Source organism: Atractosteus spatula, chromosome 3 (assembly GCF_055471065.1).
Source record: "Atractosteus spatula isolate fAtrSpa1 chromosome 3, fAtrSpa1.hap1, whole genome shotgun sequence".
NCBI lineage: Eukaryota > Metazoa > Chordata > Actinopteri > Semionotiformes > Lepisosteidae > Atractosteus > Atractosteus spatula.
The window spans coordinates 43,385,613-43,398,701 of record NC_142708.1 but is presented as its reverse complement, the minus strand read 5'-3'; the positions used below and the strand labels follow the sequence as shown (position 1 = coordinate 43,398,701).

The following is a 13,089-nucleotide window of genomic DNA, read 5'->3' as shown; positions in this document are numbered from 1 at the left end:
TTATGTCTGTAAACAATTAACTTTACACCTGAATCTCTTTTTTTTCAGGTGGGTAGCTGCGTCAGCATGCGTAGGCTGCAAAGGAACAAGTAATAGGTTTATTCCATGCTGAAAAAAAGAAGAAAGAGAACACAACGTTTCGGCCGTGGAGCCTTCTTCAGGTCTTCCTCACACCTGAAGAAGGCTCCACGGCCGAAACGTTGTGTTCTCTTTCTTCTTTTTTTCAGCATGGAATAAACCTATTACTTGTTCTCTTTTTTTTCTGTGTATTAACATGACAAAAAAAGCTCATTCACTACAGTGTAAAAGCAGCTGAGCTTAACTCAACGTGAATAAGAACTTCTATAACTGAGACATGAGCTCTAGAATACAAGTCTTTTTGCATCCTTTTCTTGTTCCAATTTATTGTTGAATTTTACACATTCTTAAGTATGTACAGTAGGTCAAAACCATGGGATTGCCAAAAAGTCACTTTGGGGATTCACACACAGTCATATGTTTTGTTTTTATTTACTACAAGCAGATAAAGGTTTCCATGCTAACCAGCCCAGATTTTCAGAGTAATATAGTGGCTGGCAGATAATCACTGACTCTTTGTTTTGGGAGATCACTTTACTTCCTTACCTCTAATGAAAACAAATAGAATACAGAAGTGTAAAATGCAAGAGAAACTTTGTGGGAAGTTTGTTCCAGTAGTAAACACATGTAACATTTGAACAATACATGGGTACTGGATAAAATGTATCACTCATTTAAAGAGCTGAATTTCTCTTTAAAAACCTTGACCGCATTATTTAATTGTCATATCTGCCTTGTGACTGCCTAGTTACATTGAAATTAACACTGATTTTTTGTAAAATTTAGTATCTAAATATATTTTAAAAACGCAGTGAAACAGTCCTGATAGTCATTCACCAGTTTTTAAAGAAGTTAATCATATGAGCTCAAACCATCATCAGGCTGATCTGGTGAATACTACTTGGGAGCTATTACTCATATAGTACATCCTGTGATAAGAAAGGGTGCTCTGCCTTTTGAAAGCCATGCAAAATTATCTACAGGAATCTTGGCACTTGGCTTCAGATCAGTACTCTCAGTTCTGTTGAACTGCATTATGATTTCTTTGTTAAATTTAAAGAGAAATTACCTGTAACTTCAAGGGTTTCTACTGGCTTTTGTGTTTGAGTTTTTTCAGCAAGGGCTTTTATTGCAGTGGTGGGGTTTTTCCTGGTTTAAAATGCCAACGGTAAGTTATTGTACAATATAGGCATTTTATTTTAACTTGCACTTCCAAAGATACTTGACTTCTAGTACAAAAGAATCCTACTTCTAAGTGGAATTCAGACACGGCTTAATGGTACTGTACTGAAAAGTAATAGTCCACAATGATAGAAGTGAGGTTTATCAACCACAAATTGGTAGTTTATAAAAGATTAAGTAATGAATGAATAAAAAAAATGTTTAATCTCATAGAGAAAGATGGTGGCCAACCTTCACAGAAACATTAGATTAATTTGCACTTTTCCTGCTATTTGTTACATAACTGACCCTCTGTAATTTCTATGGCTTTCCTGTTTTTGTGGCAAGTAACAATACAGACTGTCACACACAATACAATTTATTAAAATGTGTAAGAAAAACAGCAACACACTCCATAATCAATGATTTGAGAGCTATGTGCCAGTGCATCGGCTGTGAAATACAGAAACCCAACATTCATTCATCTCTAACAACTACTCTATTTCCTACTATGATACAGCTAATATATCTATTTGTTAATTGTAATTAAACAGGTTAAAAAAGCTGCACAGTTATAATCATTGCCACAGCGTGCTTTTTTAAAAGACTCCATTCTTTGGGAAAACAGCCTTGAAATAAAAAGACCAGTACTAACCATCTTCATTAATAATGAAGATTTAATTACCCAGTTTGTGTCTGGCTAATTCGAAAAGCCCATTGGAATATGTTGTGATTGCTTCTAACATATCCTGCACAGGAGTTAGTTTGAATTATGTATGTCCTGTTCAATTCATAGCAAATATAAGATAAATTATATGTATTTAATTAAGTTAGATGTGATATAATGATGGACTGGAGCTACTATAACACCCTGATAAATATTTTGGGCAGTAAGAGTTGACTTCATTTTGTTCAAACTTTTTCTTTGTCGATTAAATTCCAGAGAAGACTGGAGCAGCAGTCAAGTGCAGATTTCACTATTGTACTTGTGCTTAATTGTGTACATGCCTGTTCAGGAATATGCTGTAATCCAGGGAAGCTACAGTTGGTTCTGTGCCTTTTTGGTATTTGGTTTGGAAATCTCCTTTTAATTATCCTTTTATTTTTTCATTGCTTTTGCTAGCTGGACTGCCATTTGCAATACTCACACCACGGCACAATCCGTTCAAACGAGGATTTTTCTGTAGCGATGAATCAATCAAGTACCCTCTTAAAGAAGACACCATATCCTATGAGTTATTAGGTGGAATAATGATACCTCTCACAGTTCTCGTTGTAAGTGATTTTTTGTATTATACAATAATACTCTTGCCTTTTCTGCTCATTTGCTAACATGCCATTGCTAATAGCAATCTGTATTTCAGCAGTTGTCTTTTAAAGTGCTTTGCATAATTGCATACTTTCGCTCACTTAATTCTTTGTCTTGCTGTTTGCCCAGTAATTACTGCATCCATATGAAAAACAAATATGTGGGAAAATAACACAAAAAACGTTTAATATTCAATATGCTTGGAATGTTATACTGATGGGGAAAAAAGAAACGCAACACCTCCTCCTCTTTCACGCTCTGTCCATCCCGTCTGTGTGGAAGAGGCTGAAGAGTGACTCATCTGTGAAGAGGACCTGATGGCACTGCTGAAGAGTCCATCACAGCCTCTGTCTGGCCCAAGCCAGTCGGGTGTGACGTCTAGGAGGTGTGAGCAGAGGGCCTCTGACAAGTCGCCTTGCTCTAAGGCCAGCAGCATGGAGCCTCACTGTCCTGTCACTGATGCGGGCATTGTGTCTGCTGGCAGCTTTAAGCAGCAGTACGAGTGGCAGGTCTGAAACTTATCTCTCAGATGGACCAGTCTGATGTGTCGGTCCTGCTCTGGTGTGGTCACTCAAGGGCAACCGGATCTTGGACGGTCATCTGTTCTGCTGGTATGCTGAAACCTTTTCTGCAGCTGGGACACAGTGGAGCGGCTTACTCTATAGTTTCTGGCAATGTTGGCACATGACATGCCTGCCTGCCTGCAACATGCCAATGGCCCTCTCTCTTACTTCTGGTGACATTCGAGGCATTATGGAATGCATAGAAAACTGAAGAAAAGTGTGGCCTTTTCTTGCAGTGACCTAAGCTTTGAATTAAGGCCTTTTTAAAGGTGACCTGATCAGGCATTGTTCCACCTGGACCTTGTTGGGTAAAAGTGCACCTAACGGGCTTTCGAGTGATTGAAAGGTGGAATGCCTCACTGCACAAGCTGGATTGCTAGTCAGAGGGCTTAAAACAAATTGATAAAGTTTTGAGAAAGTACAAAAACTATAACTATAGTATTCTCATTCCAGAAAATGTTGTTTCTTTTTTCCATCAGTATATATAAGAGATGATTATAAATAGAAATAAATGAATAGATATTAACAGAATTCCAATGGTATTATACATTGTTTAAAATGAAGTAGCCAAACATGTATATGCAAATGTTTTATTCAGATGGCATATCCTGCCCTTGAGTACTGTATTTCTTTTTCATATGGAGTATTCTCTAGCCCAACAAAGAAACTGTCTAGCTTTTTATATGCACTATTTGAAACATATATGAACCTGTACACCCCTGCGTGAAGCTGACATGTCTCAAAATAAGAAGAAACAGGTGATTAGCTCTCTTAGGTTAGTACCTGGTTTTGCAAAATACATTGAAATTAAAAAATCCTTTGGCCTCCTTTATAAATATACCGTAGAAACAAAAGCTGGAAATGAACATGTGCCCAGAAAGTTACTCTGGTACTAAAAATATATGGTATTTGTTACATGACAAAAACCTATAAAAATATTTTGAAATATATAAGCACAGACTTTAACAGAGCAATGTTTTCTGTTCTGTAATAATTCTAAGTAATTTTATTGAGATACAATAGATGACTAATAACTGCATTTTGGAATTTCACCAGTGTTTGCAAATGAATATCAGCTGTAACATGCAGTAAAATGCAGAACAGATGTACCACTCTGTCATTCTGTAATTGTAGATGGTCAACGTCATATTTTGAGAGCAAGGTACTCATTTAAAGATTCCATGCTTTCGAACAATTAGTCAATTACTGGTTGTGAGAAATTAAGATGGTTCTGGAAGCACTAAGTTGTGTTCTTATCTGCCTGTTTTTTCTAAATACATAAATATACAGTTCATTGAAAAAGTATTCCAACCCCTGCACAATTTTTTACATTTTTTTAGAGCTTACAGTCATTACACTTTCAAGTGACACATTTTAATATACACAATATATGTTTAACATATGTTTTGTGTACACAACCCACTCTACAAGATTAAAGCAACAAACCAAAAAAACAATCATTTAATAGAAAAATGTCAGATGTCATGCTTGCATAAGGGATCCAAAACGCAAGGTCAAAGCTAAAATGGAATGGCTTAAGAATAACGGCATTAATGTCCTTGAGTGTCCAAGTTCAAGTCCTGGCTCCTGACTTGGAGTCCTGCTGAGGATCTGTGGAAACACTTGAAAGCTGCTGCCATAAGTGGTCCTTAAGCATCGTGAGACCTTGAGCAAATCTTTCAAAAACAATGGGCAAAAATTGCATAAAGCCATTGTGCACAGTTGCTAAAGACTTGTGGCTGTGACTGCTCCCAAAGTTGCTTCAATCATAGATTGAGTTCATGGGTCTAAATACTTAAGCACTCAATATTTAATTTATTTATCTTTAGTTTTTGCTGACATTTTCTGTAATTTAAACTTGGAAGTCCTCAGTTTGAGCATTCATGTTTAGAATAAAATATTAAGTTTACACAATGCATAGGCATCAGTTTGTAATTTCACCAAACGGGACACCAAAGGAAGGGTCAGAATACTTTTGTAAGGCACTGTAGTTTTTAATATATGACCATTAATGTACATTGCTTTGTAGCATCCAATTTTTAGTTCCAATTTCTTGCATTTAAATCATGAATTTTATTTCAAGGGATCTAAAAGGGATCCTAACGTGAATCCTGAATTGCCACAGTCATCAGGGTGACTTGCTAAAAATTAAGTTAAAAATTGAATATTTTTAATGATTTAAAAATTATTGGGGAAAAAAAAGACATTAAGGATTTGACTTCATCAGTCCAATAATGATTAAGTAACCTAATACGATTATCAGACATTATTATTCTTTTAACCCCAAAGACAGGGCTCTACCTTACAGTGCTGTACACTTTGATTGCTTTATCGTAAGGTAGATCACGTTCACTGGTTGCTGCTTCAAGGAAAAATTCTAGGAAAATGTGAGGATGATGTTCTTGTTAGGTTTTTGGATTTGTTTAGACATTCCTGATATGTTTAGGAGATCATTCAACTCAGTGAGAAATGATGAGTATTTCAAACCTGAGAACCAATTTGCTTGTACAGTACATTTGTCATATGAACAATACTGACATGGCAGTGTTTTTAGCAAAGAGTGCAGATTTAAAGGTGAATTTTTGTTATCTCTATGTAATGTTGAGAAAGATCTATAGCAATTGGTTTTGTCTTTGTACAGTGGTTGGTTCCATTCCTTTTTTGGAGTATTCATTGTTATTGGTGTTTGCACACTTTCTTGCCATCAAAACAACCTTTGCAATTAAAGAAAATCAACATTTCTTCATTCCAATCATGTTTTGTAATTTCATTGAATGTTAAAATATCTGACCAATTGTAAAGGAAAAAGTCTTTCAAAATAGCAATGTATTCAACAAAAAAAATCTGAATATATAAAACATTTAGAAATATCACACAATTGTTATTTAAATTGTGACATTTATATACTGTATATATATATTTCTAAAATTATTTATTTAAAATATATATTTGAATCTAGAAGTTTATGATTAAAAATTGGAATTAACCCAAACATTATTTTCTTATCTTCACAACAGAACTTTTTCTAGTTGGGGGTGACTCCCTGAAGTTGTAATTACTTTTTTAATATGAATGGCAGTAGACAATGAATTGTAGTTTCTGTGACAACTTATATGTTTAAGTTGTGACTGCTGACTGTGTGAGTCACACACACCTTGTGGGTTTAATAGACCTGTCCACTGAGCTATCTGTTATCCCACAAAACTTCCTGGTTGCTGTTAAACAAACGTATAGTATATCGGCCTAATTTAGAATTACCTTCAAAATATTTGGTCACAAAAAGCTTTCTTTTCACAAGTGTTCTGCTATCCAAGTGATTGTAAAATAACTTTTCTCAAATATTTTTGAGGGAAATATGAAGCACTTAAAGGCTTCAGGACAACAACAGACAACAGGAGATTCCGTTTAATAATACTCCACATCTGCTATTTTATTGTAAAATATTGTAAAATTTCACTGTCTTCATATGAATATATTACAAGGGTGCCAGCTGAAATAACAGCTGACCTACTTAAGGTTAGTCAGGTATGTGTAAGGAGTCCTGAGCAGTTACATTTTAGATATGACCAATTAACAGCTTTGTATGCTTAGTAGAAGAAATAAAATGTCCAGCCTGTCAAAAACTCTTTTAACTTAAATTATCACAACTGGTAAAATCAAATAATTGGTCAGCGATTTTCCAGGGCTACCTCTTAGTTCCCCAATTAAAATCTTCATATGAGATTTCATTATCTATTATCTAAATTATTTTATACTTTAAACATTTTCAGTGATGCAAAATCAATCACACCCCCCACTTTAATGTGAAGATCATTTAATTTTCTGCTGTTTCTGTGGAATGTTAACCTGCTTCTAAACTGATGCATATTCATCTGAAATACGTCTTTTAATATTATGAAATCCAAAGGTTTCACAAAGCTGTGGGGTAAAAAAAACACAAAAAAAATGTTTTTGTGTGACTTCATCCATTTTTCTTAAAAGTGGGTACAGAAATATTTTGAGGTTTTTGCTTTTAAATTATGAAACTAAAAAAAAATAAATTTCTACATATAAGGTCTGGGGTCTAGAGAAGAAATGTAGTTTTTGTTTAATAATTCCTGGTAAATTTTGCAATGTGACAACTGGATATACTAATGTCCCTATCTACAGTATCATGACCTGCCTTAGTTTCACACTAATTTAAATGGGAAATATGAATCTAGTCATTGTTTCAGCATAAAACTGTCGCATGACAGAAATTATAAAGGGCTTCTTTCATTGGTAACTGAGAGCACTTCTTTGAACACTTTGTAGCTCTTCTAGTTTCCATAATCAGAAATGACACTGCCCCATGAGTTTTCTTCTCAAGTCTTTTTTCTTTGTAATCACCGCCTCAAGAATCCAGTAGCAGCTGCATTATGATGTACCACTTGTTTATGTTACATCAAGTGTTTGTTTTTCTGTCTTCCGATTTATTTTAACATTGTTTACAGTGTATTTATTACAAATTCTGAACATGTTCTGTGTGACACAAACACATATCAGTGTGGTTTTCATATTAAATCTTCCAAAAATGTTTCTTTTAAAATTTGTAAAGGTTGTCCAAGTATTGAAAGCAAATCAAAGGAAAATACAAATGTACTTTATGATATGAATACATTTTGGAAACATATCATGACTAAGTAGAGTATTTAATTAATTCCTTGGCTCCATTAACTTGTGTGTCTATATTTTTCTTACAGATGATCATAGGGGAGGGCCTTTCAGTGTATTATAAACGGATCAGCTCAAACTCCTCTATTGGTAATAACTATGTGGCATGCATTTACAAGGCCATTGGGACATTTGTGTTTGGTGCAGCAATGAGCCAGTCCCTGACTGACATTGCCAAGTATTCTATTGGTCGGCTGAGACCTCATTTTCTAGAGGTCTGTATGCCCGTGTGGAAAGACATCAACTGCCAAGCAGGATACATTGAAAACTTCACCTGCACTGGTGATGCAACCGTGGTCAATGAAGCCAGGTACGTCACATCGCTTTGTTAATGATTTTTAAATCAGTCGTTTGTACATTCTACATTTTTCTGCTTTTTCCTTCTGTTTTGATATGTACTCCCGTATGCACTAATTTCTAACACCCTTTAACAAAATATAATAATATACTAAAAACTGTGTTTCTACGGTCTTCTCAGTTTAGAGGAGATTAATTTTGAAAATAATGGATAAACAGTATAACCTGAGAAAAAAAATAGATCCCACTTAGTGGAATTCATGTTTAGCATGGTAAGAAAGGAAAAATCTTACAATAATTTACAGCCATTTTCTAATATTTATGTGGTCCACCATTGTTATGTTTAGCCTTATGTGCTTCTCTGCTGTTTGCTATAAGTAGCAAGAGGATTTAATTTAATTGATAAAAGGGATTCACTAAAGGGGATTTAGAATTGCATTTCAATCGAACCATGCCTTAGAGCACTGCCTGGAGTATGCAGGTCACATTGAGCAAGCCCTTGGGAATATACATATCTGTCATGATCACTGAACTTGAATAACTATGGTGATATAAATAAAAGTATTTCATAAACACTTGGGGGGGAAAGTACTAATTTCCTATTTATGAAAGGTTGCATTACTTTTGGGAAGCAAAAGAGCTGTGCATGTGTTAATTATTCCATGTCCTTAATAAAAAATTGGGCCCAAAAGTTTTTAGTAATATCTTAATCTTGACTTATAACAGCTAGATCCCTAAACAGAGTCACTCAGCCTGCAGACAGTGCTGTGGTGAGACATAATGATTGGAAAACCATTCCTCAGTTGTTTTTTGCTAGCTTTTTTTGGTTTGGAAGCTTATATCCCAGTTCTTGTTGAGGCTAGTGTAAGCTGATGTAGTGGGAATAGCAAACCACTGGAAATCCATGGCGGCTGCTTAAGTCATTCACAGTACTGACAGCTACTCTTTCTTCCTGGACAGAGCAGGCCTGTTCAATTTAATGCCTTATTGAGTCGAGAACACTTTGAGTTAACATCTTTAACTACTAGAATCTGCTTGTATGTCCATGTCAGGCCTATGTTTTTCAAGTGAAAGTGAAGTATTGGTATACAAATAAAATCCCACTATAAATGAGAACACTACAAATGGGTTTGTAAATTATAATTCGGGAAGAACTTAAGGACAAGACACTAGTAAATTCAAAGACATTCAAATTAAGCTCTTGAGAAGGTGTTGGAGTGTGAGCTCATTATAAGATTAAATGAGGGGTTGCCAGAATTATTTAGGCCACTGAACCCTTAATGTGTACAAGACTCCTTTTTCACTTTTATATATCTTAACTAAAAAATTGAAAGGAATTTAATTCTTACAGGTCACTTAAAAGTTCCATCTTCCTAAGTGCACAAAAGAACTCAAGTGTTAGAATTAGAATCTAATGTTTCAGTTAAACAAGAGAGAATCTCTGTCAGGTACTCTAGGCTAGGAGTAAACACAGGACCATTTCATACTGTGCTATCAACTGACCAAACATCCTACAGATTTGTCTTTTATTTTTTACTTTAATATGTCACAGTCACAGATGTGTTCATATGAAAAATGAAAAGAGAAAAGGTGGGTGGTGCAGTGGTAAGCATTGCTGTCTTGCAGCGCTGGGGCCCCAAGTTCTTCTGGAGTTTTCTGTCCGTGTGGAATTCGTTCTCTCCATATTTGCGTAGATTTTCTCTGGCTACCCCAGTTTCCTGCAACAGTCCACAAATGGACTAGTAGGCTACTTGGCTTCTAGAAACATTGGCCATAGGTGTGAATGTGTGTGTGTGTTTGTGCCTACCCTGCAGTGGGCTGGTATCCTGTCCAGGGTGTATCCTGCCTTGAACCCATTGATTGCCAGCTCTCCTGCGACCCTGAGTTGTTTCAAAAACAGGATAAACACTAATATTCTAGGAAGATAGATAATATTTTGTTTTATATGGGTAACTGGTTGAGTTTTAAATTAGTTTAATGTCAAATAAATTTGTAAAACCTTACTAATTTCTGAAGTTTGTATGACATAAAATTATGTAAAATATCATTAAGAAGACTTCCGCATAGGACATTTTCTCTCATTACTGTAGACAAAGTATTAGTCATTATGAAACAATTACTTTATATAAAGACATATCTATACATTACAGTGCTTGGCAACTTCTTAATCATTTTTGCATTTCCATTTGGAACTTTGAATGTTTATCTGCTGCTATACCAGTCTCTGCTCCTCCAGAACATCAATAAAAATAGTTAAAATTACATATTGTTTTATGAAGTTTTCATACAAACCCAAGCCCTAGAAGTTAAAAAGATTGTGTAAGAGATACAAAAAAGTTCTCCTTCCTGGTATTGCTATATTCTATAATCCTGTTGATTGACCTTGTCTTTTATTGATAGGATTTAACACTGGATGTGGAAACAAACTCAGATGATCAATATTATGTAGTGCTTTTAAAAGTTGCTCAATCTTAAAGCACTGCATCTAAAAGCATCATTAAGAATGAAAGCATGTTAAATCATTTATGAAGAGATTTCTACTTGCATTACAATTAACAGGGTGATGCATAGTAAACGGGGGAGAATGTCTGTTTCAATTTGATTAAAACAAATGAAATTTCACTTTAAAATTCTCAATTGCACCAATAAATGTTATTTAGCAAAATTAAGAATTTTACTTATGACACCATTCAATCACAATTCTTGAAAGAGGTAGGTTAGCCATGGTCGAATGGTTTTAACAAGAATTGAGAGTACGTACTGTATAACTCTTAATACATGGACCACAAGGACCACAACACCACAAGCAAATGTGCTTTAGTCCCTGAAGGATTCCCAGGAGTTTTGGGAAGATTTGTTTTTTCCCTATTGTTTGTGCATTCAGTATACTTAAGCTATTCTGGTAAAGGTCCAATGTGTTTGGAAATAATAGGGTGTCATTCACAGAATAAGTAAACATAGTGCTAAGGCAAGCTGTAGTTTGGAACTAGCCAATTACATCTTTCAACAATTGAGCAAATTTTTCTCCTGGAAGTGTTCCACTTAGCAGTATGTTCATGTTATACAATACCAAAGGCTCCAATAACTTAAAATATAGGCTGTAGCCCTATAGTTGTCTAGCCCTTTAGCCATTTTTCTGCTCCGTTACAGTACTGTGCGCTGCTTGTCTACTTTCTTGGGGCCTCAAATCATAAACATCTGTCCTGGATATAACCCACTTAGTATTTATGTGACACTTCAGTACTTGTCTAGTATGTATGCATGCTATAGTTCAAGCATTCCTAAAAATATAATTATCCCCTTCACTGGGTTTTACAGAGCTATTGTTTTATTTTTGTATTTGGGTTTACAATTTAAATATATATTTTTACTGTAATGTCATTAACCCTAAATCTCATTTTACGTTTGCTGAATTTTTGTGTTAGTTATAGTATATAGCCTCTAATTTAGTAATAATTGTTTATCAAATAGATTGTATATTTTGGTAATGCCTGTACAGCATTTTTAAAGTAAAGAGGCAAGTACTAATGTCATTGCGTGCTTGCTTCATTGCAAATTGTTAGTGTTATTTCAGGATTTTTGCTGAATAATGCTTTTTTATCCACAATTGATATAGTAGGGGGAGGGTGAATTAATAAATGAACAATGTGACCTGTGGATCTATCTATCAGTCTCATCTGTCATTTTTATAGTTGAAAAATGTAAAATATGTACAGTAAGTGCTTAGAAGGAATAAGTTTCAATACATTAGTGTTAAAAGATGTTGAAAAGTCAAATTGTAGGCCTTTAACTGAAAGGGATGCTATGCAGCTGTAACATTTAATACAGCATTCTTAATTTTTGTATTAAAATACAAAAAAATCAAGATATGTACAGGTATATGAGCTGCAGTTGCTATCTGAGGCCAGAAATATTATTTTTGAAAATGAAAGATATTTTGTTTTGCTAGTACATACCATAAAAATAAATAAAGACTTTAGTAATGTTTTTCCCTATGAGCAGTTAGGAGGAACTGTGCAGCTCTTTTTTAGAAATAAAGTGCTAAGACAATAGTATATCCGATGTGGTTCTATATCTAATAATCCCTTTTTCATGTTGTCATTATCTTTCTTTTGCAGACTCTCCTTTTATTCTGGACACTCCTCTTTTTCAATGTATTGCATGTTATTCCTAGCAGTAAGTATTAATCTTTTTTTGTACACATTACTGATATATAGTATGTGTTAGTTGTGCTTTATTCACAGAATCACTGTTTTTTTCTGATTTATCTGTGTATGATTCTTAGGATACCTGGCTTCTGCTGGGGGCCAACCCTGTTAATTTTTTTTAATGATCATTCACCTGACGTAGAGTCATGATAGCAACCTCCGTTGATTCAACTAATATAAAGCTTGTGCTGTTCCACACTGGCAAACAAGGGAAAAGCATTTTAGAATGTGACTATTTGTAATTATCAACCTGTTGAATGAATGCTTTCTAAGGGTGACATTTAAAGGCTATAGCCATAAAGAAGCTCCTGGTTTCTATGAAACATTAATGATCTCACTACTCTCTTCCTTTGTGTTTGTTTGCTCTGTGCTCATGGGATTAAGTGTCTTTAACATGAGAGGAGGAAAGGTTTGTGATAATTTTCTCTTTGAAAAATGAGACGTTACTATACAGTAATTACTTGTGGTGTGGCGTTGAGTAATCATGGTTCAGGAAGATGTCTGAAACATCCAACTGTCTTTGGATCAGCAAATTCTTAGGATTATTAAAGCTGTGCACGTGTGCTCATTTTATGACAAATCAGAAAGAAAGAAATTCTGGCTACTCTATGAAGAGTGATAGGGTGGGTTATGAGTATTAGTCATTCATTAATGTCAGCTGATGTTGACATTACCTTGCAGATTTTCAGTACTTGAATCAATCCCTCTTATGTTCGAGACTACACTCTTTGTAATATTCTTTTTTGAAATGTGAGAAACAGACAGATTATAAATAGATTAT

At 34.7% G+C, this 13,089-nt stretch overlaps 1 protein-coding gene across 2 annotated transcripts in view; it reads left to right on the top strand.

The window, feature by feature from the left end:
- Window positions 1-13,089, top strand: part of plpp1a (phospholipid phosphatase 1a) — a 47,030-nt gene that overhangs the window by 22,759 nt on the left and 11,182 nt on the right. The window contains exons 2-4 of one of the 2 annotated variants that reach the window (XM_088909910.1): window positions 2,363-2,514; window positions 7,833-8,113; window positions 12,219-12,276. In XM_088909910.1, the coding sequence (XP_088766036.1) occupies window positions 2,363-2,514; window positions 7,833-8,113; window positions 12,219-12,276 (491 nt within the window). The remainder of the gene's footprint in view (window positions 1-2,362; window positions 2,515-7,832; window positions 8,114-12,218; window positions 12,277-13,089) is intronic. The other variant, XM_088909909.1, reaches the window with a different exon arrangement.